The sequence below is a fragment of the Anser anser genome (assembly GCF_964211835.1).
Source record: "Anser anser genome assembly, chromosome: 2".
NCBI classification, from domain to species: domain Eukaryota; kingdom Metazoa; phylum Chordata; class Aves; order Anseriformes; family Anatidae; genus Anser; species Anser anser.
The window spans coordinates 136,442,031-136,459,026 of record NC_139721.1 but is presented as its reverse complement, the minus strand read 5'-3'; the positions used below and the strand labels follow the sequence as shown (position 1 = coordinate 136,459,026).

The window sequence follows — 16,996 nt, the reverse complement described above, 5'->3', positions numbered from 1 at the left end:
CATTCCTGCTACTGCTTCGTACAGATTTGCAAGACTCAGATACAAGTTGTGACAACTTTCCTACAGTAGTTTATTAATAACCTGGCTAAACAGAAACAAACAAGAGTATGGTTTGTTTATAAGCATTGACCAGCTCCGCCATGGGAAAATAATTTAAAATTGTGGATTTGATATTTTCTCCGTTATAGGTAATTCAGTTCTCAGAAGCCCAGCCAAAAAAAATCAAAGTGGAGCCTTCTTGATTGGCATTATAAAAGCAATTAAGCTACAGACCTGTCAAATATGTTAACATTTGGCTCTGTCTGCTCTACTTGTCTATTTTGACTAGTTGTGGAATCGTTTAATGATTTACAGACCTTTCAAGTCTTAAGGCATGGTAGCTGTATTAAAACTGTGACCCATTATTTCTTGGTCACATCATAAATTACTGTGACATCATAAATATCTTCCTTTTTCTCTTAGCAAGCTAGATTTTAATTCCTGATTTGAGCTTGAGGTTTTGCTTTCTTTTTTTTTATTACTATTTTTGAACTTGTACTGGTAAACACTACGATATTTTACTGCCTGTAAAAGAAGTAGTAACAGGAGAAAGGGATGGGTAATAAAATATAATTGTCAAAACAATTATGTTTTAAGCTATAATGCATCTTCATATAAACTTTTTCAGTCAATATTTCTAATAAAATCGTAAAAAAGAAAAAGAATGGAAAGAATATGAGGTATGCTTGCTGGAAAAAAAAAGGGCTTTTTAATAGTTCAGAACTGCTCTATAATAAGAAATATATCAGCCTACATCTATGCACCCTTTCTTGTTTTACAGTTTGTAAAAATTCCACCCCTAATCTGTGTCTCTCTCTTTTTTCTTTCTTTTTTTTTTTTCCCTTAGGAAGAAAGGAAGTGAAAAAGAAGAGAAGAGAGGAAGGAAAGGGGGAAAATACATCTAATTTGTTATGGGAAAATACACTTAGAAAAAAATTAAAATTGAATGAACTAATCTAAAAGGAAAATTCAAAATAGAGTGATATCATGTTCTGCATAACTTCTTAACGTATTCAGGAAAGTCCAGTTTAAACAGGTATGACCGGGTGAAAGATGCAGCGAACTATTTTTTAAAACATCCAAACCTGCAAGGAAATGTGGGGTGAGGTCAAAGAAAAGCAGGAACCCTACACCAGGAACTTCCCCACCCTTTGGTACAGCCTCTGGGAAGGGCTATCATGTTACCGTATGTTGCCTTCCCAAACTTTACTGTAAGGCTTTAAAATAAGATTAGTTGAAAATTTATCCCAGACAATTAAAACAAAGCAGTGTTGAAACACAATGGGTTTGCAAACGTGAAGTTAAATTTAAGTCCGTATCAAGCTGCTCTTTTTTGTATCAGTTTAAAATTACTTAGAACCAGTATGCTGAAAATAACTACAATTAGTGGTTCAGAGAAGAAAACTATACTTTAAAATATCTAATTAATTACAGTATATTCTGTTACATTGTATTAATTAAATTAAATATAGTTTAAATCTGATTTATTTAACAAAATCAATTATCTGCAGTAAATACTCTTATTTTCATCAAGAACAAAGAAAGTATTAGGAGCCTTTTCTTAAACAAGAAATGTGACTGTTGGGCTTTTATACGTGTATGTAGAACTGCTCTTTAAAGCAATGGAAGTTACAGTCCCTGGCTACAGGGAGAATAGACATCTTGCAATAAATCGGTTAAGAGTGCAAGGAAAGAAATGTATGCCAGTTGCTTTCAAAGTTAATATGAGTAATTGTAAAGAAGACCATTATTACTTAAGTATCTCAATAAACTATACCAAGACTTTTCTGTGGTAAGAGTTGTTCATAATTTTTTTTTTCAGATATACACGCAGGGATTCCGCCCCTGCCTTCTTAATGCTCAGTTTCATTTTTATCCATAGCTCAGAATTCCTTGCCAAATAGATCAGAATTTTGCCAGATTTTGGTTTCTGAAAAATGAAAACAAGAATAACACCTTTAATATCATTTAGCCTTCAACTTAGAAATGTCTGAATTTTTCTAAGTTAGAGATCGAAGAAGTGTAGGAGTTGTAGTCCATCTCTCTACCTCAAATACAATGCAAAAGAGAAAATGCAGCTCAGATGTGGACTTACCTTTACTGCTCTCTGAAACATAAAATAAATGTTGTAAGTAGCTTAATAAAACTATTTGCACTGGACTGGTTATTTGGCACAATTCATCTGGAATTTCACATCATATTCCCTCATAAAAATTAATTCTGGACAGGATTTTGCACACTTTCTAGATGAACTCCATCTTAACCGTATCTAATTTTTATGTTCCATGGCAGAGTTGAGGTTGTCCAAGCAGGTCCAATATGTTTCAGCTTTATGATGATTACTATAAAGTCTCTAGAAATATGCCTAAAATTGTCTTGACAGCTTAAATAAAAGCAGATCTGTACGGGGTCTGTAATTGTACTGTGCTACATGATTTAAACTAGCTAATAGAGTGAGCACACACTGAGCAGCTGGGAAGGAAAAGACTGCGTGCACTTGGAAAGAGGAGGGAGAGCAGAAGGAAAGGTTACAAAGCAAAATGTTTCTCCCTTTTCTTGCAGAACGTTAGGCCTCCAATTTACCTATATAATTGTATTGCTATAAGCAGACAAGTCCATGTATATTATATAGCTGTTTCTTTTCAGCCATGCTATAATACTTCTCCTGTTTTTCTTAATACTTTGTATTTTCTGATCGCTCTCTATTTTGAATCTTTGCATTTCTTCCACTGTTAATTCCAGAAACACAGTGTGTATTTTTCAATTAAATGTGAAACTGTTTCATATATTTAAGGAAATAAGCAAAATGATTGTCTCATCTCAAACCGTAGTGTTAACTAAGTAGCTAACATTTCAAAACCCCCAAAATAACCTTTATGACAATTTAACAGATAGTTTTAGTTGTTTAATATAACCCCACAATCGGAATAATAACCAGTGCTGTATCAAAAAATATCAGAGTATTTTTAAATGAAGCTTTTCAGTAATTAGGTTGAAAAGAGCAACTAAAGCAACTAAAATCAGTCGGAGTAGTTTTGTGGGTTTTTTTTAATATAAATTAAAGACCATTAAAAAAAGACTACAAGATTATCGCCACTGTAAATAAAGAGACTTTAGGTTGCACTTACAGCTTACCCAAACTCATCCTTTCACCTAAGAATCCCTGAAGGAAAGTTACAGCATCAGCAGAAATCAAACCTAACATTTTTTGCACTTTTTCATTCGAGGAGGTTAAGTCAGATTTGTCATTTAGAGGCTTAGCAGATCATAGCCCTACAGTATCATTACCCTACATCTTGGAACCGGAGCTTTTTACTGGTCTAATAATGGTAAGGGCTATATAGGATTCGCATGAGTGATAAGAGTCCTAAATACACAGGAGAGACCAGTGTTCATGGTGGGTGTCAGTCATCGTACAAATCTTTTCCTATATATTGACATAGGTAACAAATCCTGTAGTCACTAAGAAAAATTCTTACAGAGGAGATGGAGATTTTGAGCCAGTGATTAACATAACAACCCTCCTTAAGATTCTGTATAAAAATATCCAGGCTGTACTTTTAATTGTATTCTTGAGGGTCTCAAAAAAAAAATTAAAGCCTCAACCTATCACTTTCATCTTCACATAATAAAAAGCTATGAAACAGGCTGTTAACTGAACTAAGTGCCACGAGGTCAGGGAGTAAAGGATCTTTCTATTTTCTTCTTTTCTTCTTCTTTTTTTTTTTTCAGGAGAGAAAACAGTTTACAAAACAGAAAAAGACTTGTTCAATGAAACAATCAGCTTTAGTTGCAAGTGCAAAAGTCAGCCATGTGTACTAATTCTCGGTAATTATGATGCAAAGAGCGCTCCTTAGGGACTTAAAAGTCAACCACTGGCAATGGTTGGGCGACCAGCAGAGTGGAGCTACTCAGGTGATACTGACCCCTTCAAAGCCCTTTATGTTACTAAACAGCCAAAACCATCCAAGTATCTGCTTGGTCCTCCTTTTCTTAAGTAACAATGCTATAACGTACTTACAGGACTGGAATTTAAACCTTTAAAACCTAGCATGAATCCCCCCGCAAAACCCTTGCTTAAGCGATGAGTGCACTCCGGGGAAATATAAGCACAGAAAAAGGAAAATTTAACATCTGTGTTTGTAACACAATCACAGCTGAGAACTGGATGTGGAGACTGGAAAGGTGATAGGGCAGGTTTCTTTTTAAAAAAGTCATCCTAGTTGGCTGCCCCTTTTTAGACTCCAACACATCATGCTCTCTTCTGTCTTCTTGCCTCCCACATAAGCGATTACTACATTTTGAAATGAGCTAAAATCCAAGGCTGAAAATTTTCGAAAGCATTCAACTGTGTCCTTGCTGTTTCCATCGAAATCACAAGCTTCACGCTAACTTAAACTGGGACAAAAAGTTAGGCCAGTCCAATACTGAAAGCTTGAGGAAAAGGCCTGCCTTTGGCATCTCACATTTTATGTATATATTTACACCACGAGAGAAAAATTCATCTCCTTTCCCCAAAACACTAGGCAGCACTTGTAACGACAGTCTCTGTTGCTAGTCTGAATTCAGTTTAAAATTACAAATAAATAAAATAAAACCACAGAGACCACCTGCAGAAGAGACAAGTCGCAACCTATCTGCCTGGCACCAGACTATGCCCTTAAGCAGGGCACTCCTGTTAAAAGGAAACCCGGGGCATCCTGCCACCGCACGTCTACTGCTAGGACCTTATGCAGCATCCCATGCTTAACGTGTATTTCAAACACCTAATATGACAAGCCAACGCTTACAGAATGTTTCAAATACATCTCAAGCCACCTATCTCTTCAAGCAGATCCCCAGTTTACAATGAACTACTGGCAAAAAGCTTGCTGCAGTACTCATGAATGACAGGTCTCTGTAAAGAGCGCTTTTTCTACCGCATTAAAAAAATTCTCAGCAGTCAGTAAAAACAAAAACTCTAGATCAAATGGCATTTTAAATGAAAATTTTGCTGAGTTTCTATGGCTGCTATGTTCATAAGATGTTTTATTAGTGTAAGGGGCAAATACTTTTTCCTCTGCAAGTACTTTATTGCATTTTTCCTTCATTTACAGCATGCGTTTTATTTAGGGCTTTAGAGACCCACATTCTTCTTCACCCCCCCCCTCCTTCTTTTTCTCCCCTGAATGCTCCTAAAGTTACAGAACAAGGGATCCTACCTGGCAGTCTACAACAGGTCAGTGATCAAACAGAGGGAGCAGTGAGACAGCAGCCAAATCCTGCCCCATCTCCTGAGAATTACAGAAAGCCGGGGCTTCTCAGCCTGCAACGTAATCAAGCCACTGCACCCTGAGGCTTAGATAACCGCAGCATGCTCTCCGCAAGCACACACGGAACAGATGTCTGCACCTACTGAGGTTAAGACACAAGCAGTTGTTTTTAAGTTGCTGCTCAATCTACGTTTTCAACACAGGTAGAAGCTGCTTGAAAATGTGACCTCATCTGTCTCATAACAACAGAAACAAAGATAGATTGAAAATATACCAACATTGCTCTGCCCCAGTGATCAAAGCCAGTTTAAATAAACAGTGTTCTTTATCTGCAAAGTGCACTGGTCTTTGAACAACTATTCATTTTACCCCAAGTATTTGCATTTGCTAGAACAAAATCAATACACCAGATAAAGTAAGCTGTAATGTGAACAGACAGAACTAGACCAAAATGTGAAGTATTATCATTTACCCAGTAATATACCAGTTGTTCATTAAGATACTACTCCGTGCAAGGAAAACAATCTTAAAAACGTAGTGGGTTTTAAACACAGCCTACATTCAGGAATGCATTATGCACTGAGTTAACATTACACAGCCTACGTCTGCTACGAACTCAAAAGAAGCATGAGTAGTTTTTGCCATTTCAAAAAGCCAGTATCACTGCAAAAAGTGAAAATTAGTGGGCACAATAACACATCAAGAAAGAAGTGACGTGGCAGAGTGGGTGCCACAAAGTAGTAACTAATTATTAACTTCTGGAAAGGTTAGCATGAATCCTCTTTAGGCCATAAGCTACAGCCAGCATTCATAAAGACACATTCTTTATTAAGGAAACAAACTCTAAGCTGTGAGAATTATACAGCACAGTTAAAAGGCACGATGCACAGAAACATTTACCCTTTCATCAAGAGCGGCTGGCCTATCTAGGAAAGAACTGAGATGCTCTAGCAGAGTCTGCTCTTGAACCGGATCTGTGGTTAAACAGAAGCCTTAGTCCACATAGTTAATCTTACACGCTGTACTTTCATGTATCTCATATGAAGGAAATTAAAGATACTTACACAGCCACCAGCAAGAATTTCTGCAGCCAGCGGGACAGAGCCATCTTTACTCATAAACTTATCTCTCACAAAATCATTAACCTTAAAAAACAAACATTTATGAAAGTTGATAAATTAAAAGGTTGGAGAAAACACTCATGAGCTGCAAATTTTGTGCAACTGAAAATGCAAATACAACCATGAAGCTACCAAGCTAACAGATATTAGATAAACCAAATGACATATTGCAAAGTTAGCTATGATTTTCTTTCCAACAAAGATTTTCAGCATTCAGTAATGAATGACTGGAAAAAAAAAAAAAAGGAAAGTCAGTAATTAAATAATATAATCACTATCTAAAAATTAATAATAAACTCATTTAAGATTTTAGAAACGTTCACTACATTTGGAAATTTAAGCATAAATCCAAATTAATATCAGAATGTTTAATAAGTTTTAATGCAATAGTAATAGTAATAGTAATTCCATTAACAACATTAAGTACCTTTCTGTTTTTAAAATGCATTCTACAAGTTTTTATGAATAACCAGTCATTGAGATTGGGATATAATGCAATTTTTACCAACATTTCACTACATGTTCAAATAATCTCCAGTATTGCAAAAATTAAACATCAAACTACATAAGGAAGCAAAAACTAAAGCCCACAAAACCCAATAAATAGTTACTAAATTTTTGCTCAGGCCTGACCTATTTACAAATAGGATGATAAGATGAAGAAATTGAATAAGCTTGGTATATTTTGGAGCAAATCCAAACAGTAAGTTTTCAGTAAAATTCTTAAAATATACGTGTAAGTATGCAATTTGTGTGCCACCTGTAATGTTCGCAAGCAAGATATAAATAGTTGGTTTGTGCGTTTGTAATTAAGTTTCTATCAAGCAAAAATGATGGAATGCAGTGTACCATGTAGCTGACACATTAAGAATAAAAGTCCTTAACATGCTAATTGTAATTAGACAGACTTTAAAATGTGGAGAAACGTGAAAATAATCCATTTGCAAACTTACGGTAAGTTTTATGGCCTTCTCTGGTGCTACTCCTAATAGCTGTGGTAACAGACCTGCAATGTGGAAAAGGAGAATTCAATGCATCAAGTAACTTGGTATTAACTAAACAAATCAACAAATGTATGTAGAGATCAGCACCTAGAAACGGGCAATTTTTACAGCGATTTTGTGTTATTAGATTTAATGAGAGTACTTAAACATTCCATTTTGAGAACAAACTTTGTGCTACCACTTCAAGTCAGATTAACTTCCTACATACACCACAGTTACTTTAGCTTTTTTAAATCTGTGATATTAGCTCGCTTTACACTTAAACACCAATACAGATTTTGCCAACTCTGTTTCAGTACTTTGTGTTACACTAACATTTATTTTCTGCATCTTCACACAAAAACATCTGAAGACCTTCTAATGAATTTTTAAGATACAAGATGTATTTATTTTAAAACTCATGTATGCATTACCTTTTTCTGGCAAAAACAGTGGCATTAGATGGTAGGATCCAAGGGGAAAAGAATCAAAATAATGCAAAACATTCAAGCGTGTATGACTGCATTCTTGAGCATTTTACCCAGTTAACTCACCAGTTCTTAAATTATGCTACTTTCTTCCCGGGTATGGAATTTCCTGTTTTATTTTGTTAGAAGTGATGCAGTATAAACTGGAAGTGGGAATCTGACTACTGGTTTCACTTGCCTGAAGTGAATAGACTGTATCTCGTTTGGGCGACACAACCTAAAAACATGCAGAGCTTACCAAATAAGCCTGGGGCTAGAATGGTGTTGTAATCGTTCACAAGGATAATGAAATTAAGGCACCATTCAAATCACACAGGCTAGAATAGGCTGCTGGTGCAGCCCCCTTTGTTTTAGCAGCTCAGGCAGCACCTCTGGGTACTTTCTACAAAGTCTGACATTTGCAGTTCTCCATGGTTTTCTTTTTGGAGAAAAAAAGACAACAATTAAGGTTCCACCTCTAAGAGCTCACTTGCTGAAAAGCATTTTCCCAAAAAGCTAAACATCAGAATAACAAAGAAAAATGAACGTGCACTGGACTAGCGTATTCTTCCATTCTGCTGCCATCTATCCACTTTACTGGTTAGTTTTCTTAATAAGAAAAAGATGGTAGAGAATAGCACCATTTGGGTTGTGGTAGCCAAAAAGCCAGCCATATTTATAAACTATCGCCTTTAAAATTTTGCCTTTGTATTAGTATTTTTGTTTTTAAAGTGTCAAAAAGAGTAATTAATTGCACATACAGCTGATACACATACGCACCTAACAGTTACCTAAGAAAACTATGTTGAAATATGATCACATGACGGGATACTCGAACAAAAGAGTGCAGTAATACTAAGTTCATGTGCAGTTGCTCAGAGAAGAGATTTTGCTAAGTAAAATTTCAAAATTTGAATTTCAGAATTAATTTTAGTTGCATAGTTGACTTGAATTCAGACCTCAATGAAAAAACATTAAAACCGTCACAATTGTATAACTGAGTACTATACTTTCTGCAGCACTACAAATAAAAGCAAGGATATACACTGAATACAATTTTTACAGCTTTAATCTCATAAAGACCAAATTCTCTTTGTATCTGCTACAATATTAATCTAAATTTACATCTATGGGACATATGTGGCTTTGTACAGACATTTTTGCTAATGAACTTGTATCTTCAGTGATTAAAAAGACACTGTCTCCAGCTGCTAAGAGAGGTAGAGGAACTCTTCATTTGCTCTCATACCTATGTAATAAAGCTACTTCCAAGTGGTACCTGTGCATTCTATATGTTATGATTATCAAAACTCAATTCTCTTTATTATTTATCCTTTTGATGGGAGCCCTGAAACACTGTTGAAAGAGTTCTGAGCAGAATAGAGATGCTAAGTTTGAGAAGAAAGATAGCATATCTAGGGACACGCATGAAAATGCTATTTTTCTGTTGGGGTTATCCTGACATGCTGAGCATTTTTCAATATCACTGAGCATTAGCAGATCAGCAATATGTCACAGGCACAGATGTACGACAGGCTTAGAATTGTCTTTAAAAAATGTATGCTCTTGTAACGTTCCAGAATAACATTTTGCACATAGGGAGCCTGCTAGTATAGAATACAGCAAACACATTATACAACCCATTTTTATATATCCAATGCTCTTTCGTAGCTCTTTACGTGAGAGAGATTACTGAAAGCTGCATTCAGAGTTACTCTCTGAAAGCAGCCTAAATATAGCCGAACAATATACACGCAAGAGCTCATCCAGCCCAGTTGTGGTGATGGTATTGAGCAAGTCTTATTTGGTCAAAGCATTTTTCAGACTTTTAACAGTGAAACTCCAGCTTCACATAGTGTAATGAACAATGTTTTCCCATCATATTAGAAAAACCTACTGAGTGAAGGAGCTGTTGCTCGGTGTAGGTTAAATATTTGAAACCATTTGGACATATGATGTTAAGGTGGGAACGGAATACTGCAACATTTTTCTATTACAGGATTCATATGAGAAATTGGGCAATTAATTTCCATTTGCCATTTAAGCACAGCTCGATCAGATTGCAAACAGGGTATTTATTTCATGAAGATTTTGTGCTGTTACAAAACTTTAGGGTAGGAGTAGGCTTGTACTTCCACTCTACAAAAATGCTACTTCGTTGCATATTCTAGAGGAAAGCTCCTGCCATGGTCTTGTATCATTTGCATGGGAGTCCATCAAGAATAATGAAGTTGGATCATGAATAAATGAATGAATGAATGTTAAAATCTAAGAACAGAAGGCATCTGGGGTCACTGTAGTGCTAGAAGCACCATCTTAAGAAATAAAACTAACAGGTTCCTTAACAGTTAATGATCACAGATAACAGTCTTCCACAGCATTTCCTGTCTTTCTCATCCTCTTGGTGAAATGGCATTATCTGAAATGAAAACCGCTACTGAACACTTTAATGAGCTGCATTTTATCTCTGGTATTTTTATTTCCCATAAAAATTCCATCAGGTATAGATGAAATAATCTCTTAATCTCACTGCTTAAGACTGTGAAGCATTCTGTGACTCATTAGGTGGACACATGATTAAAATAATATTAAGAAATATAGGTGACCTCATCAGTTGGAAGAGATGTTGACAGAACACAGCTTCCAAAATCTTCTTATATTTGCATATACATAAATACCTGTGAGTTTCTAAATACATATTTCAGGTATAAATGTAGCCACAACAGTAAATTATAGGTACTTGAGATGAGTTTTCTTTTAAGCCACGCAGAGAAAGAGACATGAAAATTTTATCTCAGATGCACAGTCTTAACAAAAATTAATCTAACAACCCAGCATTCAAATAATGGATATCAGAAAGTTAACGATTCTAAAGCGGTTGATATCACATTTGTTGTTAAAATCAAAGCATCTTCTCAGTAGAAACGTCGATTATCCTTAAAACCAAATTTGCATTAAACAGAATTTAGTGCTCTCTGTACATCCACAAGATGGTGTAATTTATCCTTATCTGAGATGGTGGTTTAGAACATGGTGGTTTTGCCCTTTTCAAGTTTGGAATAAAATAATGATTTAAAAAAAAAATCAGTTCACTTCACTGGATGTAACTATGTGCCTTGTATTAAAAATATCCTCTGAAATGGCTGGGTTCAGAGTAGGGTTTGTAATTCCTGCTGGCTATCTTGCAGTGTGGTATGACAAACAGACCACTGCTCCAAATGTTTCTACAAGTTTTTTTTGTTGTTCTTTTTTTTTTTTTTAAAGGTTTTGCATCACTATTCAGCTAAGTAGGAGAAAACTACCAATTACTGCTCCCTTCTCCAGTGGAAGAAAAAAAATTTGCTTAACTCTGAATGCACCACAGTATAAGAAAGAATAACAGTTACTGACGAGAAGCAATAGGTGATGTAGTTCAGTTTGTCTTAGCTAGTGTGGTAATTAAGATTAGAATTAGATGATTCTTGCTATAACTTTACCGCGCTACACTGTGTAAATATACTGATGTATAAAACGTTCCTTGCAAATTTTTCTGTCCTCTCTCAAGCTTAACTGGAAACCTTTGTTCTGCACTTGGTTGTTCAGCTTTCCCCAACATGATCTACTTAGAAATTAGGCAAGAGTCTAAATGTATGGAAATGTACAGAGAAAGCTCCACATTCTTAAGAAGCTTTCACCATTTGACTCTTTTTAAAGAGAGAAGTTAAATCAGGCTGCCTTTTAAGTAGAGAATCTGTACAAGTGCAGGTCTCAATTTGCCTCTGAAATGATGGTGTTCTTTGCCATTGCACAATTTTTCCTATATAATCCAGAAATGAGATTATTGTCTTGGGTTTAGAAGACCAGCACCACCAAACTGTCTGGGATTTTACTATTCTGTATGCCTAGGAAGACTGAAAAGTAGCAAAGGGGATGGAGAACGGAAAACCAAGCTATACTAATGAAGGCTTCAATAGTTCCCTGAATTTGGCAATGAAGGATCACTCCGAAACCACAACAAACAAATTGAATTAAGAATCCACATTTTTGACATTTCTGAGTTTTTTTTTCCTTGGTGAAAAATCACCCTACTTCAGAATTTACATAAGACAGGAGTGGATGGTTGTGGAGTTCTGCGTATTTATTCTTTCAGGATCATGGAAAAAGCAAGCATACATTTGCAGGGAATATATTTTGTTCTTTAGCCAATAACTGAGACTTTTTAGGATCCCGATTGCTATAAACCCTTACAAAATGGAAACCATGTCAATACCCTTTATTAAATTACTAGGCCTACTCGAAAAACGGTCTCAGTCACAATCGATAACAGAGTCTTCCCATCTCCAATTGTGCTGAAAGAATTACGAAGTCTGTATTTTGTGGAGGAGCTATTTAGCCAACTTGCAGCAACTCAGATCATATATTACAGAGTGCCCATGTATCACTTACTTTTAGAGTTGTTTCACACTTTGTCTTATGCAACTGTTAGCGTGTTTTGTTTTTTTTCCGTTTTGTTTGTTTGTTTTCCCCTTTCAGGTGCATACAGCTTTGCCAGACCATAATTTGTTCTACTGAAATCTTCCATTCCTCTTTCCTGACTCAACTGTTTTTAGAAATTCAGTTCAGCCATTACAATATTCTCATTTTCAAAAATTAAAAAAGTTCCTCAGCAAGATCGCTAAAAATAAATAATGCAAATTTCAAATCCACCCCAATAAACATGGCAGATGGGGGGAAGATATCTCAATAATGCAGATACTAGAAATATAATTTGCTTTATTTCTTTGACAGAGAAGAACTACAGACAAATGCACAGAACCCAGTAGTTTATGATTCTTTATAACTACTTCTGACTTACCTGAACTTACATCATTGATACTATAATGGTGACAAGGACAAAATAAAAAATCCATCACTTGACTGCAGGCACTTATCTAAGATGCCCAAAGTGAGGATGATTTAGTTCCTGGACGGAGCAGATGAGCTTTTGGAGCTTTCTCCATTGACTATAAAGGGAGCTTGGAACAACTAATTTCATAACTTGGGAGTAATGGTTACGTATATTAAGCTAAGTGGGTTGATCCTAGCTAATCTCTCTGGCTGACTCAACACTGACAAGCTCAGAAGAGGTATACATAAAACTTGATAAAGATGACAATTCCCAGTGATCAGTGAAGCACATGGAACTGGTTCAAAGGGATTTGATTTGTCACAAGAGATATCACAAAAGGAGATCTGGTTAATAACAAGGTGCCATATTTTCAATACAGTTGTACGCTTTTAATAGTAAGAAAACAGATGAGAAAGAACACTGAAAAAAAACAACAGAACAGAACAGAACAGAACAAAACAAAACAAAAACAGAAAGGATGATTTGTCTAACTTCTTACTAAACAGGACAAAACATTCTTGGTACTAAGGATTGCTAAGTAAATGAAAACTTGACTAATAGTATAGTTTTGCTACAGGAAATTGCTACTGCTACCCTATTGCAGAAGAGGAAAGCAAGGACAGAAAGGTCCCACAAAGACATTCTCATTACAATGTTTTAATTATCAATAAGTTCACAAACAGTTCAGCTAGAATAGGAATGCAAATCAATATGAGATTTTAAATGAAGCAAAAGTACAAGCCAGACAAAATTGAAGTCTTTAAAAAATGGTCTTAAAAAAACATTGTTCCCCTGAACTCTTCATTGTATCTTACCATTAGTATATGCCACCTTTCAAACTTACCTCTATAAAGCCCAAAGAAACCTTCATAACGTAGCACTTTCTTGAAGCAATCAAAGCTGTTTTTATACATAAGTTCTCCCACAAAAGAGCCTGTAGAGCGCTGGTTTTGCATACGAGTTTTTACCAAATCAATTGGGTAGACTGCCGTGGCTCCAACAGCTGCAAATAAAAATCAAGCTGTAAGAAAATAATGATTTGTGGTGTTTGACTGCAACTGTCATCTTCCACATTTCTCTCTCTCTTTCTACATTTGGTTTTATCTTTTTTCTCCTTATTATGTTCTGGATATATAAAACTACCACCCACAATTTTAACCAAAAGCATTTATTGACCCTACTTCATCATGAATCTGATTCTTCTGAAACTGGTTTGGTGACAAATTAAGTAGAAACATCACCCGCAAACTCCCAACGATTTTTCAAAAATTCCATAAATTCTTGTAGACCAGATCACCTCTTCCCCTTCCATCTTATAGTCATCCCAGTCCTTAGATATGGATTCAAGGAAAAGATGGGGAAGCCTTCCACACTCAAACGAAAGGCAGAAGGGGAAGAAGTGCAGAAGAAAAAAAACAAAACAAAACAAAACAGTGAAGATGAATACTATTTTGCTCAGCCATGACTAACCTCCAGCTACTGAACCAAGGGCAAACCTGTACGCTGATTCTGCAATCTGGATGAGAACAGGTCGAGACACATCACCTGGAGCTTTCTGTTCAGACAGGATTTAAAATAAAAGAGAGGACAAGAAAAATAATCAGACAATTGTATTTCATGAGGGAACATCTCATGATCAGACAGTATACCTGGAGAAAATCCCAGAATACATTGGAGATTTTGTTTTTAATTATTATTTCTTTTCAATGCATTTCTAAGCATCATATAGTACAGCCTCTTCAGTTTGGGAAAATACAAGAAATATGGATGCTACAAGAAATTATACAACTCTAAAATCAACGATCCAAATACGTATATAAAAGGGCACACATATTACACCTTAGGTTATTAATTTTCTACAGCTAAAAGCAACTCCAGCTTGGAATTGTGTCCAAAAATAGGTGTGCCTACTACCTCTCAGACTGTCAAACTTGCATGTATGCAAGCATTATTCATATACATTTGCTCAAGGACAATAAGGTTTCATAAAATACCCCTACAATTTCAGTTTTCTCACACTCCATGAGTATTAGATTTAACTGAATGAAAAATAATTTTAGAACTGCTCCAGATTTAAAATTGCTATCCAATGAGAGAAAATACATATATCAGTAAAAATTTATCAGAAAACATATCAGTATAACAAAAATTACACAGGGTCCTTAGTTCTTCATATAGATTGTTTTTTCTGAAAAATTGATTATATATACAGATTTTTTTCTAAAATATATATAGATTTTATATGTTATTATTTTTTTCTGAAAATAAGTTTAGGTTTAAGCTAATACTCCAACCTATCTGGAGTTGGGAAAAAAACAAGATGAAGGTATCAGTGTAGCTGAAAATCATTTCAGTTTGAGCATCAAGCAGATGACATTAAAAAGGAACTGGATGGGAAAATGAAAAGGTAGAGGCAGATACGGAGAAATAGTGAGATTTTAAGCAGGTTCTTATGTCCTAGTGTCTTAAAATGGCATAAATTATATTGGCAAGGACAGTGGCCCCAAAGCAAAAATTGAAGATGTTGCTCCTTTCATAACTGCATTTTTGGCTACATTTTACTGCCACCTATTGTAACTTATGTTACTTGATATTCAGTCCAAGCTTTTAACTCCTTTAGGAATCTTCTAGGAATAGACGGCCAGCTTTTGGGAGCCTACTCATTTGAATTCACCCCAGCAGAGTCAACATTTAGTCACTGCTCAAACAAACAGAAAACCACCATCCTAGATACTGTCTTGGAGTTGTGGTGGTGGTGTTCAAGTGTAGGGGAGGGAGGAGAAAAAGAAAGAGAAGCGAAAGAGACGCATGTGTACACACATACACACACAGGCTTGGCTTATGGCCTGGTAGCCCTAAAAATGTAGCCTGCATCAAATCATTGTGGTCAAACTGGCGTCTCTGCACAGACCCAGAGTAGGAAAACAAAACAAAACAAAAAAAAGTCAGTCTCACAAGACACGAAGTTAAGATTGCCTTAAAATAGACAGAAAGAGAAAAACAGAAACAGAGGCTTAGTTTTAAATCTATTTGTATAGTAACTTGTATCATGAAAAATATAATATATGCTACAGTAACATAAAAACTAAAAAAACAGTAAGTTTGACATTTAAATCATTAAGTTTGACTTCTTTTTTCCTCTAACACAACAGAAGTTCATCTTCTGTTATACCATCAAGAGAAAACCAATATCCTTTAGTTTTTGTACAAACAGAGAATATTATTGCTTATAGGGAAATTGTGATGGTAGACCAAACATAATTTCTCCTATTTTTATATTCAGCAGAGTATAAAGCAAAGCAGAGAATACTCTGACGCCTTGAACATGCGTGCATTTTCAGAACAAGGGCTGCCATTTAATAGGCTAGATGCTGAATTTACCATCCATACTTAGAGCAGGAAGTCTTTCCTCATTAAAAAGAACAGAGAGCAACAGAATCATGAAACATAAACAACTTAATTAGGTATACACCTAATATTTACTAAATGGCTGGATAACACCCATACATCTTGTTTTATCTTTCCAAAGTAAATTACATTTAACCTGTCAAAATGCAACCCAAGAGAAAGGGGCACAGAGAAGAGATGGAGATGACAAGATGCAGGTTAAAAATAAATTCTAACAAGAAGATATTCCTCATAGATATTACAAAACACAAGAGAAAAGCAACTCAGCTTTATGACTACATAGAGAGGTAGGATATCTATTTATCCGACACTGGATACAGAACACAATACATAACAGCATCTTGCTGTTCTTACCTGCCTCTGGGCCTCAGCCAGGTTGTAGGGCAACGTCCCTTCCTCCAGAGGAGCAATTCTTTCTATGTCAGCTAATGTCATGCGCCTGAGGAAATTAATTCAGCTTAGTGATTGCTTACAGATAGGTTTTGGATCACAAGGAGTTACCTGCACTTGACCACTACATTATACCCTTCTGCTTCCCACCACCACCTCCCTCTCCTTCAGAGTATGAGAGAGGAGGAAAGAAAAAAGGGAAGGATAGATAATTCTTCACTTACCCCCGCGGCTCATATAAATCTGCTAACTGAAACAAGATGTCAACTTCCATGGGTGTAACCTGACCAAATTTCTGAGCTGCCAGAACAAACTCCTCTGCAACAGAACAGAAATACAGAAGAGAAAGAAAAACTAATCAAACCAGATACAAGTAATCCAAAGCACCTCAGAGTTACTTTATATTTTAGTGTTAAGCAGAAGATGCTGGCGTGGAGGGGAAGGGGGAGAGAGAAATAAAAGTGACCCA

General features: G+C 35.8%; 1 protein-coding gene across 6 annotated transcripts in view; it reads right to left on the bottom strand.

The window, feature by feature from the left end:
* SLC25A13 (solute carrier family 25 member 13) overlaps positions 1 to 16,996 on the bottom strand; it is a 101,020-nt gene that overhangs the window by 23,923 nt on the left and 60,101 nt on the right. For all 6 annotated transcript variants that reach the window (XM_083822470.1, XM_083822472.1, XM_083822471.1 and 3 more), the window contains 6 exons: positions 16,752 to 16,845; positions 16,492 to 16,576; positions 14,200 to 14,284; positions 13,574 to 13,732; positions 7,366 to 7,418; positions 6,356 to 6,436 (listed from right to left, as the gene is read on the bottom strand). In XM_083822470.1, coding sequence (XP_083678596.1) covers positions 6,356 to 6,436; positions 7,366 to 7,418; positions 13,574 to 13,732; positions 14,200 to 14,284; positions 16,492 to 16,576; positions 16,752 to 16,845 — 557 coding nt within the window. The remainder of the gene's footprint in view (positions 1 to 6,355; positions 6,437 to 7,365; positions 7,419 to 13,573; positions 13,733 to 14,199; positions 14,285 to 16,491; positions 16,577 to 16,751; positions 16,846 to 16,996) is intronic.